General features: G+C 41.7%; 2 protein-coding genes across 3 annotated transcripts; one reads left to right on the forward strand and one right to left on the reverse strand.

Moving 5' to 3' along the window:
- The first annotated feature begins 5968 nt into the window (after positions 1-5968).
- On the forward strand, positions 5969-10155 carry LOC148067656 (uncharacterized). The gene is made up of 3 exons (XM_087806431.1): positions 5969-6042; positions 6923-6987; positions 7142-10155. Exon 3 carries the CDS (start codon positions 7246-7248, stop codon positions 10153-10155), a length of 2910 nt encoding a protein of 969 aa, XP_087662557.1. The 5' UTR covers positions 5969-6042; positions 6923-6987; positions 7142-7245.
- A 762-nt stretch (positions 10156-10917) lies between these two features.
- On the reverse strand, positions 10918-15929 carry prr19 (proline rich 19). Of its 2 annotated transcripts, none has more exons than XM_087806433.1 (4): positions 15744-15929; positions 12753-13929; positions 11560-11693; positions 10918-11472 (listed from the first exon to the last, which is right to left on the reverse strand). In XM_087806433.1, the coding sequence occupies exons 2-4, from the start codon at positions 13918-13920 to the stop codon at positions 10930-10932; spliced, it is 1845 nt and encodes a 614-aa protein (XP_087662559.1). In that variant the 5' UTR covers positions 13921-13929; positions 15744-15929; the 3' UTR covers positions 10918-10929. The 2 variants fall into 2 exon arrangements, with proteins under 2 accessions (XP_087662559.1, XP_087662560.1); XM_087806434.1 differs by having other exon boundaries at positions 11368-11484; positions 11571-11693.
- Positions 15930-15944: the final 15 nt, after the last annotated feature.

Consider the following 15944-nt stretch of genomic DNA (forward strand, 5'->3'; position numbering starts at 1 on the left):
TCTTGAATCACCATGTGACAATTGTGATTTTCTTTTACAGCCACAAAACGAAATGTCTTAACATTTGGCATCTGGTTCATTATGCTGCACTTAGATATATAATAATGTGTGTTCATATTTAGCATGTTTCAAAAAAAAAAAGATACATAATTATTTCTTCTTTTCGGAATTCAAATGATAAATCTATAAAATTAAAGCTTATGTTCTGAATTGTATTGATTGAATAATAAATAAAAAAAATTCTGTGGACTGTTGGGTATTTTTTAATAAAGTCTCATTTGAGGGAAAGGCCAGGGCTCTGGGCTCAGGGGGGAAGTGAGAGAATGACTATTTTCCAACATGGATTGTGTTTAAAAATGATTATACACTCTACGTATACGCCATACTTAAATTAATGCTAAAAGATAATCAAAATATAAAGTATAAATTACTAGCTTCATCTAAGAGCTTAAACGTTTGAATAGAAAAAGAGAAAGTGCGTTCGATCGATCGTAAAGCTTGTATTTTGTTTGACTTGAAGTGGTGAATAAATGACCCGTGACACTGTGCATTGACCATTTTTCTCCACAAAGCGAACAATTAAGACCCGGGAACAGGAAGTGATGGCGTGTTGGAGCGACCGGAACGGACTCCAGTTTTGACCGTTTTAAATGGTGCCGTGACTCGGATTCGTAGTGGAGTCTTGGACGAAAAGAACAGCGACTGAAGTTTTCTCAGCCAAACGAACGGGCCCAAACTAAGGTAAGCAGAAAACCTCTTATATAAATTTCTGCATTTAGTTTCGTCTGGCTGAGTTAATCGATGTCTGAAGCTGTGTGAGTGGAATGGGTTGTGAATTGGTTCCGCTTGTAAGGCAAACAAAAAGATAGCTTGTTGTTGTTGTGGTGTGGTTTGGTTTTCCATTACTACTCTCGTCTATATAGTAACCATAGATTGAAATTGTCATGTTTTGGTGCTTTCCTGTTTTATTTTCGGTTTCCTGTTTTGGTTCGTGTTTTATTTTGTGTCTTGACAGACGCTGGCAGGTGCGCGGCTGGGGGTGATTGAATGGCGGGTTTTTCCCACAGAAAAGGAGCGTCGCGGACCTGAAGAACTCGCCAGAGAATTGAGTTTCCAGACTAGGTTGGCATTCATAGATTCTCTCTGCTCGTGTTTCCTATGAACGTTTTCCTGAAGACCCCTGACGTTGTCAGCGCCTTGTTTTGCTCACGTGAGTCTTTTTCCTCTTTTGTTTTAGTTCCGGATCTGAGATCCCGATCTCCAGCCGCGTCCTGCCTTCGTCCCGAGTTCCTGATTTGTTTTTTGTTTCGGTCCCTTCCGACCGCCTGGAATATTAAAAGACTTTTGCTTGAACATTTGCTCCGGGAATATTTGTCCACTTCCGCTTCTGGGTCTCCTGCCGAGTTCCACCCGTGACAGAAATTGGCTTGGGATTCTTTCGAGTGGCAATCTAAGCTCCATTGGCACGTTATAGAGGCATTTATTTCACCCCTTTAGAGACCGCTTGAACCCCGAGAGTATGAATGGAATGTTTCCTTTAAAAAAGCTTTTCTTAGTTAAATAATCAGGTTTTTAATAGGTTACGCTGCCTTATGAGTACTTATATTATGATAAAAAACAAAAACAAACTTTCTTGATTAATGCAATGTTAATGCTAATGTGTGTTTTTATAAATAAATAAATTTATAGTTAAGCTTTCTTGAATTTCTATTGGCTAAAAAAGAGAGTTTTTTTTCATGTAAGTTTGATGCTGCGAGTTTATTTTAAAAAAGAGAAAAAATGGCTTACTTGGTCTTTACCAAGTTATATGGAAAAGTAGTTTTACGGTCAACTACCATAGACTTCTATTGGTTAAAAAGGCGTTTTTTGCTTGTGAATTCATATTACAAGTTTTTTTTTAATAAAATTTTTTGGTCATTATAATATAAATATTCAAGCGTGTTTTGTGAAAAAAGCATTTCTTGCGAGGGTTGATGCCGCAAGTTTTTTGAAAGGGTTGAAATACTCTTGTTGTTTCTTATGTTACGTTAAGTTTTCTCGCCATTCTGAGACCAGGTGAGGGCAAGGAGCTTTCGCCCCTTCTGGTCGATCATCTGGAGAGCTGCGTGGCGGTCGGATCTCACGAGTGATGAGCAGGTCAGGACCGCCAGCGGAGCTTGAGAATGTACTGGTCGCGGTGAGTGATGCGGTGCCGACGCGTGCGCAACCTGTTCTGAACTCACATCAGCTCCGGTTAGATTCTCCAGCACATTCCTCCACATCTCGGGTTTGTCAGCTCCTGTGACACTAAGGAGTGCTCGGGGAGCTGGGGAGACTTCCGGGGGGGAAAGGGTACAGAGCCAGATTTTTATGTATGAGAGTGGGGGTTCTAGTGAATCCAGCTCGAGTACATGCTCTGTTCATTCAAGAGATAGAGAAGCGGCTTGTGTGATGCCCTTTCGTCTACGGCCCGCTCTGGGACATTCGCGGGGCAGGCCAGAGGACAACCCAAAGTTCGTCAGGGCTGTGGTTCTGACAGAACATTATTCGGCTTGGAGTCCCCTGGTTTTACCTAATTTCAGATCTCAGAGGGAAGTAATCAGGCGGGGCTATGCGCTCCAATTTGCCCGGCAACCCCCGCGTTTTTCAGGGATTCTCTGGACACGCGTGGCGGAGCAGGAAAAATTATCCTGTCTAAGAAACGAGGTCTCTACTCTGCTGCAGTAGAGCTGCTTCCTGCAGCAGAGATGATGACAGGGTTTTACTCCCGGTACTTCCTTGTGCCAAAGAAGTCCGGGGGTTGGAGACCCATACTGGACCTCAGCTATTTGAACAAATTCATAGATACCCGCCCGTTTCGCATGTTGACGGTCAAGAAACTGCTCACAGGTGTTAGTCCAGGATATTGGATGACATCTATCGACCTGACCGACAGGTACTTTCACATCGAAAGTACTGGCTTTTTGCCCTCGAGAATCGTGTGTTTCAATACACTCGGCTGAGTGGGGTGAGGATCTTGACCTATCTGGACGACTGGTTGATCCTTGCCCGGTCAGATAGCAGAAAGTTACACTCACACACAGAAGGTGTTGAGCCATATTGCCACCCTGGGGTTCAAGGTGAACTTCAGCAAGAGCGCTCTGACTCCAGTTCAACAGTTAGTTTACCAAGGGGTACTGTTGAACACGGAGGAGGGATACGCGCGCCTCCCGGACATGCGTATCCAGCCCATTCTCCGACTGACAACACAGTTGCTGGAAGCTCGGCGTCATGTGACGACAGCAGGCACTGTTATGTCCCTCCTGGGGCTCATGGCAGCAGCTCACGCGGTAGTTCGGCTGTGCTTGCTGCATATGAGGGAGCTTCAGAGATGGTTTGGTCGTTTCAGGCTAGACCTGAAGCGGGAACAGGGTCGAAAAGTGCGCCTATCCGCTCGGGTTTTGCAGGACATCCAGTTTTTGGGACTCTCTAGTCAACCTCAGATGGAGAGTTCAATTGGGTTGCGTCTTTCTTTACACTCAGGTGTTCACAGACGCTTCTCTGACAGGTTGGGGAGGCACCGCTCGAGTCAGGCCTACGCCAGCGGGGTAGACTTGTGAATCTGGCTAGAGCTAAAGGAAATTTACAACGTCCTGCTTCACCTCTCTCCCCAACTGTCACGGTCCAACGTCCTAGTGCTATCCGACAGCTCCACCGCCGTGGCGTACATAAATCGCCAAGGTGGAGCCAGATCCCCAGCCCTTCTGAGTGTGTCAAAGAAGATTTGGCTGTGGGCAGACCGTCACTTGCTTTCTCTCAGAGCTCAGCATGTACCGGGCGAGCTGAATGCAGTAGCGGACAGACTGTCGGGTGGGGGCCGTCCACGACAAATGGGGTCTGTCCGAGGCAGTGGAGAGCCGAGATATGGTCTCGGTTCGGTCACCCGGTGGCAGACCTCTTCGCCAGCACGGAGAACTTCAGATGTCCTCTCTGGTTCTCCCTCAGGGCATCGGATTGCCCCCACTAGGTGTGGACGCTTAGCCCACTTGAGTTGGCCGGCCGGACTACTGTTCGCCTTCCCTCCTCTGCAGCTCCTCCTCCCCTTAGTTCGGAGGTGTGGTGTGCAGACAGGTCCTTGGACCCCAGCTCCTGTTTGGTCTCTGCTGTCCTGTCTTTCCTGCAACTTTTGCTGGATAGCGGACGGACTTCGGCGACACTGAGAGTGTTCGCATCAGCCATAACAACGAGGCATGTCGGGTTGAGGGTGATACGGCTCGCGCCCACCCTCTGGTGGCGCGCTTTTCTGCCTGCAGGCTTCGACCTCCTGCAAGGCCTTCCAGCCCTCAGTGACATCTCCAGTTTGTACTGGACTCTCTCACAGGCCCGACCTTCGAGCCTCTTGACCAAGTCCCACTGGATATCTTGTCTTTCAAGGTATCGCTCCTTCTGACACTAACAACCACGAAGAGAGCGAGTGAGCTTTGTGCTCTCTCCACTAGCCCTGAGTGTCTTTTCTTGGCGTCGAGGAGTCTTCGGTGTCATTGCTTCGGGTGGCTGTGTTTAGGCACTCTGATGCCCTATTCATCTGCCGACAGTAGATGCCGACGGGGTGAGGCGATCTCTTCCCAGAGGTTTTCTCATTGGGTGAGATCGACCATTATCCGGGCTTACCAAGCAGCGGGTGGATCTGCTCCTAGCGGACTGAAGGCACGTTACACCCGTGGTGTGGCAGCCTCAGTGGCTCTTCACTGGGTGTGGCAGCAGAGGACATCTGCTCAGCTGCTTCTTGGGCGTCCACGTCAACCTTTGCTAACGCCTATCTCCTCGACGTGACGGCGGGATCAGTAGCTCATACGGTTTTGAGCGCTGATGTGCCCCCTTCGAGGCCCACGGCTCCAGTAGACTTGGATGCTGCTTTAGGAGCGGCGTCCAGCTGGGGGTACATTTATCCCGTCAGGCTTCGCCTTGGGTGTAAACCATAGCGAAGCCGTTAGAGGGCGGAGCACCAATATGAAGTAGAATCCCTGCGTTATCTATCATAACCTCATCTTCTACGAATTGGTGCGAAGCCCTCTAACCTCGTCGCCCAGCGGCCGCCCTTCTCGCTAAGTTTTCAGTTGGAGGAAGTGTGGCGGGTGTTTCCCGCCTTTATAGGAAGTGGACTGCCCCCTGCTGGGTGGCGAGTTCATTAAGCTTTCTCAGAGATGAGGCAGTGCCTCGGGGTAAACCAATAGCGAAGCCGTTAGAGGGCTTCGCACCAATTCGTAGAACATGAGGTTATGATAGATAACTCAGGGGTTTTATTAGGAGCAGGCAGAGGCATCGTCAAAAGCAGTCCAGGGAATACAGAAAACAGGAACAATATCCAAAAAAACAGGTCAGGGGCACAGGCAGGCAGAAAGGCGAGAAAACGTACCAGGGTCAAAAACCGGGAAGGCAAAAGAATCTTGAATCAAGAGTCTATACCGTGAAACACACACTAGACAAACACGGGAGAGCGAGTGTGACGAACCGACAAAGACTGAGGGAGAGTGAGCAGAATAAGAAGGCAGCCAGCAATCAGTGGAGCAGGAGAACACAAGACATATAAGATGAAAGATGATGAATGAAGACAATAACTAATCAGCAGGAGAAGGGACCGGAAAGGAAACTCACACAGACGCAGAAGGGAGCAGGTTTCAAAATAAAACCAGGAAACACCAAGAAAGACACACGAGATATAACACAATATATCCTTGGGACAGAAATTTGACATTTTACCTTTCATTTGGAGCTTTCAATGTGTACCTTAAGGGTAAAATATAATGTTTTTTCTCTTTAAGGAAAAAATAGTGAATCCCTTACATTAACATCTTTAAGACCATGCGACTTGCTCGAAAGTGGTTCTGTTTATGCTTCTGATAATACATGAATCTGGTAAATTACCAAAAGATGAAAAACATGAAGTAAAAAAAGGCGGTTTGCAAAACCCTGAGTAACGTGCTTAAATAAAGGAAGTCATACAAGCAGTGCTTCCTCCTTAACTTAAGACAGAGGTTCACATCCCAGCCGGACACTCAACAGAAAAGTTTATGACAAAAGAAGGTAAGACTTTCTCGGCAAAAGCATATTGCATTTAATGTGACTCGATTATAATAGAATGGTTATAATAATACATATAATAGAGGAAAAACATTTCTGTTCTTTGAAGCAGCTAATGGTTTTAGACATAACCTTGAAAGTAATACTGTAAATTATCATCGTAATTATTTGACCTGAAAAGTTCAACTGGATTCGAATGTTTAATGTAAACATAAAAACTGTGAAAAGTCAAAATGCCATTTATTTAAAATATCATGAACTTTGTTTGAAGTAATGAAATCGTCCCATAGAGAAGTGAAAGTAAAGGTGCTTGTGTAACAACTAAAACCGTTTTTATCCATTGCTGAGACATTGTACGCACAGTCTTTAACAAGGGTATTAAGTTCTTAATTTAAGCTCGACACTTTTAGCGAGGCCAAGTCACAGGAAGTACTTACAAGTCTGATTTTCATTTTCTCAATTTATTCTTTAAGGCTCAAATCATCTTAATTATTTCTGTAATTGTCCTCCTTTACCAAACAAAGTCTAGTATTACTCGTACTGTAGACATTTATATTATGTGTATTATGTATAATATTGTTTATACACATCCTTTACAGGGGGCTAGTTGTGTATTTAAACTAAACCAAGTGGAACAATATTGGAGATGAACCATTTGAATAGTAGATTGTACGTCTCATGGGTCAAGCATGATGAGTTTGGAGTGAGAAAGGAAAAGAAAATATATTACCTTTCTAACATTACTACTACTACTACTACTACTACTACTACTACTACTACTACTACTACTACTACTACTACTACTACAACCAAGGCTACTGTTCAGATTGTTCTTTTCTCAAGTTTCCTGTAACATATGTATTTCTCTTGTTGCCGTCTACAGACTTGATTCAACTCAGTAGCATTAGGGGAAAACCTACCCAGTGGAAATCAGACGGCAGCTTCAAGGTCAGTTAAAGCATTACCAGCAACTTATATCTACCAAATGTTTGTTTGACAAAATGTATGTTGAGATTAATGAGCCACAGCTGCGGATCTGATGTTTCATTCTTTCCAAATTAAATAATGTAGACCTTACACAAAACTTTTCTTCAACCCTCAGATGTGCTCCCTTTTACCTGTATGAGAATGTTTGGCTAACATCTCAACAGCGACTTAAGAGGAAACATTTCTAAGGACGTTTTCCGACAGCAACAAGGATCCAAGATGGCGGCTGTTGACTGGCAGCTTTTTCTGGCAGTTCTTCTGGCTGTCATCCAAAGTGCCACATGTTACGGATACAGGAATTGCATCGAGATGCCGTGGTCAAAAGGAAAAGCATTCAATTGCTTAAACCGACCAGCAAGGCTCATCTCCGACTACGTTGAATACCTACCAGCGTCCGTCATCAACCTCACCATCTCACTGACACCTGTGAAGAGTATCCCCAACAGTAGCTTTGTGACATTAACAAACCTTCAAAGTCTACAGTTGAGTAACAACAGCATTGGACAAATAGATCTATACGCGTTCAAAGGTCTGTTCCAACTGCAAAATCTCAATCTATCCTATAACAACATTTCTGGGCTGAAGCCGACTGTGTTTGAGGAACTTCACAACCTCACTTTACTGGTGCTAGCAGGTAACAAGTTAAAGAAGCTTCCGGAAAGAATTCTCTTCAAGCTCGTCAATCTTAAAACATTACATTTGTCTCACAATCTTCTCGATGATTTCTCAAACATTGCAGGATCATTATCCACTCTGAGAAATATCACCACGGTTGATCTTTGTTTCAACAAACTAGCTAATCTAAGCCACGCTAATTTCTTTTTACCAAACTCTCTGGTTTCATTATACATCTGTCGGAACAACCTCAATACATTGGGATGCCATGCCAACTTCCTAGGTGCGGTCCGGGTCTTAGATTTGTCGTATAATTCCCAACTCAACAACCAAGCATTTTCGGGTTTGGACTTGAAACCCTTGAAATATCTTCGAATAAGCAACACCGATGTGAACATTGTGGATTTTCTGAACACTACTAACATTCATGTGGACAGTGTAGACTTCACCAACACAGGTATCAAAAATGACAGTCAGCTAAAGAAGCTCTGCTTAGCTCTCAAAAGCAAAGTTCAAAATATCAGATCCCTCCTTCTTGGTAACAATGGGCTTGGATTTCCAAGTAACAGCTCACTGTACCATTGTCCGCCAATTGAACAAACTTTGGATGTTTCTGGCAACAAAATGCAAGATACAAAGTGTTTGAGGTTCCTTGACAGACATCAACAAATTCACAGCTTCATAGCAGAACATAATCACATCACAAAGCTCCAATCATGTGGAAAAAAAAAAAGACCAGTTTTCTATGATATGGAATTAATGAGTTTCCGTTATAACCGCATTATTCAAGTGAAAAATGGTTTTTTCTCTAATGTTCCACGAGTGAGAACTCTCTACTTGAACATAAACATGATTGTAACAATAGACTCTGAGGCACTTAAAGGACTGAAGTGGCTTCAAACCCTTCGTCTCGACAACAACTTCTTGGCTGATCTGGGAAAAACAACTTTTCAAGATTTGGTCAACTTGACAGTCCTGAATTTACGCAACAATCGCATTTCAGTTATTTTCGAAGAGACCTTTAGCAAACTTGAGAATCTTGTTACGTTAGACCTTGGTGGTAATAGAATAACCCACAGTTATCAAACTGGTTTTGATGGGCTTAAGAGTCTGACATATTTATATCTTGATGGAAATAACTTAAAAGATATTAATAGTACACTTAACCCGGCATTCTTCGACACATTGGGAGTGCTGGATTTGGGAGGTAATAAAATTTCCTTTCTATACCACAAAGCATATTCACCGTTTGTTAATCTCCGCAAACTTCAAGATTTGAAAATGGGTGGCCAGAGGCCTCATGGCCTTAAATATGTACCTCAAGGATTTTTCAAAGGTCTTCACTCATTGACATCTCTGTATATGAACGAAAATCAGATCATAGACATATCTCCGGATGTGTTTGATGACCTGACCAGCTTGAAATTTCTCACTCTGTCTGCCTGCTGCACTGTCGACGTACAACTTAAACAGGGGACCTTCAAAAATCTAAGGAATCTATCAAAATTGATAATAGAAAATACAGGCATGGAGTACTTGTCCCAAAAGGTTTTTGGTAATCTTACCAATCTAAGTGTGCTTCAGATAAACCGCAATGGGATAAAAAGCATTGAGGTCACAACATTAGAGAGTTTAACAAATCTTCAGTACTTGGACGTTCGTAACGTCCCCCTTAGTTGCACGTGTAAAAACAGTTTGCTGCAAAACTGGACATTGAATAACACCCAGGTGCAGGTGGTGGATCTCTACAGTCTCCCATGCCAAAATGATGAAAAACACAAATTCAGCAACTTCGACACAAAGGTCTGTTTTATAGATATTGGGAAGTATCTTTTCCTCTACACATTTGTGGCGATTGTTCTGTTCACTCTCACCCCTTTACTCTATGTCAAACTCTACTGGAAAATCAAATTTGGCTTATATGTTTTACGATCCTGGATCGGTGAACAGAGGCGCAGAATAAGGGAGGAAGAGGAAAACTGTAAATATGATGCCTTCATTTCCTATAACTCTTCTGATGAACATTGGGTTATGAACCACTTGCTGCCCAACTTGGAGGGAAACGGTTCATCTTTTAAACTTTGCCTACATCACAGAGACTTTGAACTGGGCCGTGACATCGTGGACAATATTGTCACTGCCGTTTACAGCAGTAGGAAAACGATATGTGTTGTCAGCAAAAGCTTTCTTCAGAGCGAGTGGTGTTCATTGGAAATCCAACTGGCCAGCTATCGACTCTTCGATGAGCACCGCGATGTTCTCCTGCCAGTTTTTCTGGAGCCCATTTCTGAGCGACAAATGTCATCCTACCACCGCATGAGGAAGGTCATGCTGAAGAAGACATATCTACAGTGGCCTGGGTCGGACTGCACAAACCCCGATGAAGCGCAAAACCTGTTCTGGACAAAGCTACGGAGGGCAATGAAAACTGGCAGGCAACTCATGGCAGAGGAGAGTGACGACAATCCGAGTCTGGGCAGAGAAGAAAATGACAATTTTGAGTATTACCTGTAATCTTAAAGGAAATGCCTTTATATTGAGGTGACAGAGGGCAAGACGCAAGGCGACATCATGACATAATCGAACTTATGTGTGCAGCTTTTTTCATGTATTCAAATTCAAACATCAAGTGCACTGCTATAATTTGGTAGGACTATTGAACAGCTGCTTCTATTGTAAATTGGGATTCATTTCACATGACTTTGTATAATTCTCAAGCAATCTTCCATTCAAAAACATTCTCATCTTAAAAGAAATATTACATGTTTGAATGTTGTCTCTTTAATTATATAGATTTTTATTGAGATACAATCTCCTCAACATAATTTACTTCCTCTTAAAACGCTTGACGATGTTTGCGGTTGGTTGAATATGTTATGATTATTGAAAGTAAGCGTCTATTAAAGCAATATATTATACGGAGCATTTTTAATAGCTTTTATGTCAGCCTTTGTAGGAGCAAATGTAACAGGCAACCCTCAAAACAGGAAGACACTCCGCCAATTTAAGGTTTTTATTTTTTTTAATTTTCTTGAATCACCATGTGACAATTGTGATTTTCTTTTACAGCCACAAAACAAAATGTTTTAACATTTGGCATCTGGTTCATTCTGCTGCACTTAGATATATAATGTGTGTTCATATTTAGCATGTTTTAAAAAAAAAGATACATAATTATTTCTTCTTTTCAGGATTCAAATGATAAATCTATACAATTAAAGCTTTTGTTCTGAATTGTATTGATTGAAAAAAAATTAAAAACAAATTCTGTGGACTGTTGGATATTTTTTAATAAAGTCTCATTGGAGGGAAAGGCCAGGGCTCTGGGCTCAGGGGGGAAGTGAGAGAAGAAACGTTTTCAAACATGTGAGAAGAAGGAAACATGTGGCTTTCCTTAGAGCTGAGAATAGAATGGCCTGAAGTTTGACGAATCCCACTTTGTTGAGTACTAAAAGAATTTGCAAAAATTGGTTTGCTACTTGGGAAAAGCTGCCACAAATCTGTTCTATAATCTGATGGATAATTAGAATATTCAAGAGTAGGAATAGTTGGCTCTGTGCTGGGAGGTTGAACTCTAAATCTGCCCCCTAGGGGTGACCTTTTGTTATTTATGAAGCAGATATTAGACTGAGACATTTGGGGCACTTTAGGCCAGACATCCATGTTGTCAAACTCAAAGGTCTTTTGAGCCATCGGTGAGTTTGGAGAAATCTTGAACGGCTGGTCACTGGTTGAAGAAAGGGGATCAAAGCTGAAGTGAAACTGAGGGGGGCTTTTTCTGAAGAGATCTTCCGAGGCAGGAGCATCCTTGCTAAATAACCAACCAGCCATCTAAACGAAAACCTCAGTTAGTCAAAACAAACAGGGGAATGGCAAGAATAAGTCATGAGCGAAAAGTAATATTTAGAAACTGCTCACCTTTTTTGAACCTTGAGAACTGCTCCTCTTCCAGTTGTCCTTCTGTTTTTCTTTGATTTTGAATGTTCCTTTTTCCCGGCTTCCAAGAAATGTTTGAGGAATTGAGCCACACACAGCTTGTGTTGACAATTGATCTAAAATTGAGGGTACAGGTTAAAAGAATTAATTAATATTTGTAAGTCTTAATATCTTAGTTTCATTTATTCTTTTCCCATTTATTTTATTTGTAAATATAATCTAATATACTTATTTTACTATGGTATTCTAGAACAAAATGACCAATTCATTTGATATGTATTGTTCCTTATCGATGAATGCAGTTCATTTATTCACTTTCTTTATCATAAGGGAATCGTTGGGCTTTAATGTATCATTTTATACAGCCAGATTGATTCCCCAACAAAGTGATTGACATTTAAATTGATGGATATTTTAATCATTTATATATTAATAATAATAATAATAATAATAATCTCTATTTATATATATTGTGATCGACATTATTGATTTAGATATTTGTGTTATTAGTAATTGAATAATAATAAGAAATAACTATCAATAAAATGAGTTGCCAATGTGGAAATATAACTAGCCGTCTCTTGTAGGGGGGGCAAAAAACTGATTTGTCTGTCTAAGGATCAGAATCTACTGATGGTTCCTGAACACGCTTCAGGACCAGAGGAGAGAAATCCTTCCATGCTGTTGATCCTAAGCTTTCGAATGATATTCCTCTGTGTTTGATGATCTACCTACTACTTCAAGAAACATCTTAAGACATTCTTATTTGTGCAGGCTTTTCCCTGATTTTCTGGGACTCCTGTGTTTGTCTTGTGTCTTTTATACTTGTATGTATTTTTAACTTTGTATTGCTTTTGATTGTTCAAGGGCTTTGTAACCCTGGTCTAGAAAGGGGGCTTTAGAAATAACTGTTACTTACTTTATTACTTACTCTTACACAAGTGGTTCAAAAGCGAGCTAACTGGACTTTTGTAAACACTTGGATAATCATAAACTCTACAGACACAGTATGTCACCTCGAGAGACATGAAATGTTTTCCTGTGAGAGGGAAAAGTGTGGACTCTGTGGGAGCAGTGCTGGATAAAAGGATGAAGGATCTATCCATCCATCCATCCATCTATGACCTGGATGAATGAGAACCTTCACGGGCAGTCTATCTTACAGCTTCACTGACCTTTTGGCTGGAGTTCATATTCATTCCGTGTTGCTCTTCCCTGGCTGGAATTTTGACTAAATCCTCCATGTTCATGTCCATACTTGAAGCATCGCTGCAGCTTCCTTAGGTTCTCATAAAGATGTGGTCCATGTCTCTCTTGCAGAGCTTTCATCAAGTTGGCTCTGCTTTCTGCCTCCAGGTCTCTTCTCTTCAAAAGTGGAAAGTGACAAGTGCCACATAAGCGCCCGACCGCCGCTCTGACGCACTCCGACAACTGATCGTTCCTCTTGCTGCCCTTTTCACTCAACGACGAGTTATCTGGATTAATGAGACGAGGGCCAGAGTTGATCTTCTGGACCGGACGTGAGGTCACCTTTGAGATGTTCTCCGTCGACGCAGGGGTCACGTTTATTCTCCGCGTCATCGCATCTTCGTTCAAACAAGATGGGGTTGGTTGAGATTCAGGAACAGACAAAGATTTAATTATTTTCTCCGCTTTCTCTTTCGTTTCATGTTCAAATTGTAGGTATACATCGGCTTCGCTAGAAGGTTCAGGGTTCTCATTTCTTTTCTCTCCTAGCATTTCGTTGTTTGACTCGTGTTGTGTCGCAGGGGTTTCACCAACTGTCTCCTGACAATCATCGTGCGACTCTGCACTTGGATGGAGTTGCTTTTGAAATGGCACAATACCACCGTCGTCACTAGCTGGAAGATCGCTGACGCCGACGGAAGGAGAGCGAGGTTTCAACGGTAGAAGATTCAACATGCAGCCCTTTGTCGTTTCTTTCCTTCTGTCATTTGTCATCCTCATATTCTCTGCCAATAAGCGCTCGATGTCAACTGATTTCACCTCATGGTTGAATCCACTGGGCTGTCCAATCAGACGGTTGGCTGTGATGAGGCTGGGCTCCTTAGTAGCCATGGCTACACTTGAAAACTCTTTCTGTGAGGAGCAATGGCACCTGCTCTGACAGCAGTTATGAAAGAAGTCTTGGCTATTTCTATGACCATCATGGTGATGCAACTTTACATTTGGGTGATCCACTCCACTGTGCCATCTCAGACTTCTCTCCTTCCGTGTCTTCATCCTTTTCATTTTTTTCGGTACATATTCGTGGGAACATTTAAAACACTTGTTTCTAGCGGATCTTTTCCGTTTATCCTTTTCAATCGATATCTGGTCCATTCCGAAAACCTGGGAAACATTAAAATTGGTTAGTAGAATTCTCTAAAAATGAGTCAGCAAAAAGACTTATTTTCAATGATCACCATTAAATGTTTAGAGAATTACTGATTGGACAGACTGCAGTGGAAACAACTGTGCACACTAGTGACCAACTAGGGAATTAGTTATCAGCAATATACCAGTTGAGGTCAACCAGGCATGTTATAGAGATTTTATCCTTTTACCCTAACCACGTCCACCCACTCTGCTGTTATTGGTCTAACATCGAGGTTAGTCACCCTGTGTCAACCATCTGGGAAGTCTCCACCTCCAAGGAACTATTTGTACAAACAAAGCAGACTCGATTTCAGCTGGCTGGAGGAGGATTGAAGACCATTATTCCGTCAATATGGGTTCCACTCTTGTAACCTCTCATTTGCCGAAATTTTATTTTATAAAGTAATAACTTTAAAACATCATGATGAGGGAATTACTCCATCTTGGAGAGGAAAACTTCATTTTGTTTTATTTTTCTAAAGGGAGTAAAGGCTCTTTAAAGTGTAGATTTATATACTCTATTCCTTGAAAGTGACTCATGCAAATGTCATCACTTTTTAATGCCAGCAGCCTCTGATCTGGAGCTTGTAATCCATGCGTTTGTGTCTTCTCGCCTGGACTATTGCAACAGTTTGTTTTCATGTCTTAACAAGAAGGATCTGGCTTCCAGTTTCTTTCAGGATTAACTTTAAAATTCTGGTTCTTACTTTCAGAGCTACTCATGGTCAGGCTCCTCCTTACATCACTGATCTAATCCAGCCTTACACCCCAGCTTGGGCTCTGAGGTCTGTGGATCAGAATCTACTGATGGTTCCACGCACACGGTTCAGGACCAGAGGAGAGAAATCCTTCCAGACTGTTGCTCCTAAGCTTTGGAACGATCTTCCTCTCTCGCTACGTTTGATGATCTACTGACTGCTTCAAGAAACATCTTAAGACGTTTTGTTCATTTCCTTGATTTTCTGGAACTCCTGTTGTGTTCTCAGTTTTATCTTCACCTTTTAAGTATATATTTTATCGAGTATTGTTTTGATTGTTTATGCGCTTTGTGACCCGGGTCTGGAAAAGCGCTTTATGAATACAAATAACTTACTTACTTACTTACATACTAGAAAAGGGGCATGAAGACTGACTTTGACTGACCCCCTAACTACCTTCTCTATGATGAATTAAAGTAAAGATTTTTGTCACCGAAATGTGCAAAACATGTCCGTTACATGCCATTAAGTAGTCATTAGACATTTCATGTATCGATTATTTTCCTTCTACTGTTACTGCTCTGTAACAGCTACATTTCCTCTTGAGAAGATCAATACACTTCAATGAAACCGTGGGGTGTTAAAAGTGTGCATAAGTCACATCATACTATAGTTACATTTTCAAATTTACATTAAATTCCAACATTACATCCATATTCCTTACATTATATCCCATTTACATTTACAAGCATTGTTAAAATGTTGAAACGTGTAAGAAATTTAGAACTATGCTTAAAACGTTAGACACTGGACTGGAACCTTTTTTTTAAACTTTATGAATCAAAGTTAAATGGTTTTAAAATATATGGATTACACACATCAATACTGTTTTATTAGTAAACAAGATCGAGGGTTTCAAATAAAAGGTAATGGCTGTTAGCACAGCGTTAGCGCATCATACACTGAGGATACACACCTGGGACAGAATATAATGTTTTTTTGTAGAAACATAAACTGTTACAAAATCGATTGCATTTGATTACAGAAATGTTTAATTGATAACATGTTGATAAAATGTTTTTACATTACCTCGCAGAAAACAAACGTGGAAAATCAACTGCGCGTTCATCATCCGTTGCTCAGTAACAGTTGATGCGCCTTTCTTGCGCAGCAAGTTTCCTCACGAACGCCAGACTTCCGGACGATTCCATTATAAACACCCATGGAATATCACTCTCAATTCTAAGCGTGTTACCGATAAAATGTTAAATACATTTTAAGAAATAAAGA

The sequence above is a fragment of the Callionymus lyra genome, chromosome 13 (genome assembly GCF_982586985.1).
Source record: "Callionymus lyra chromosome 13, fCalLyr1.hap1.1, whole genome shotgun sequence".
Lineage (NCBI taxonomy): Eukaryota > Metazoa > Chordata > Actinopteri > Syngnathiformes > Callionymidae > Callionymus > Callionymus lyra.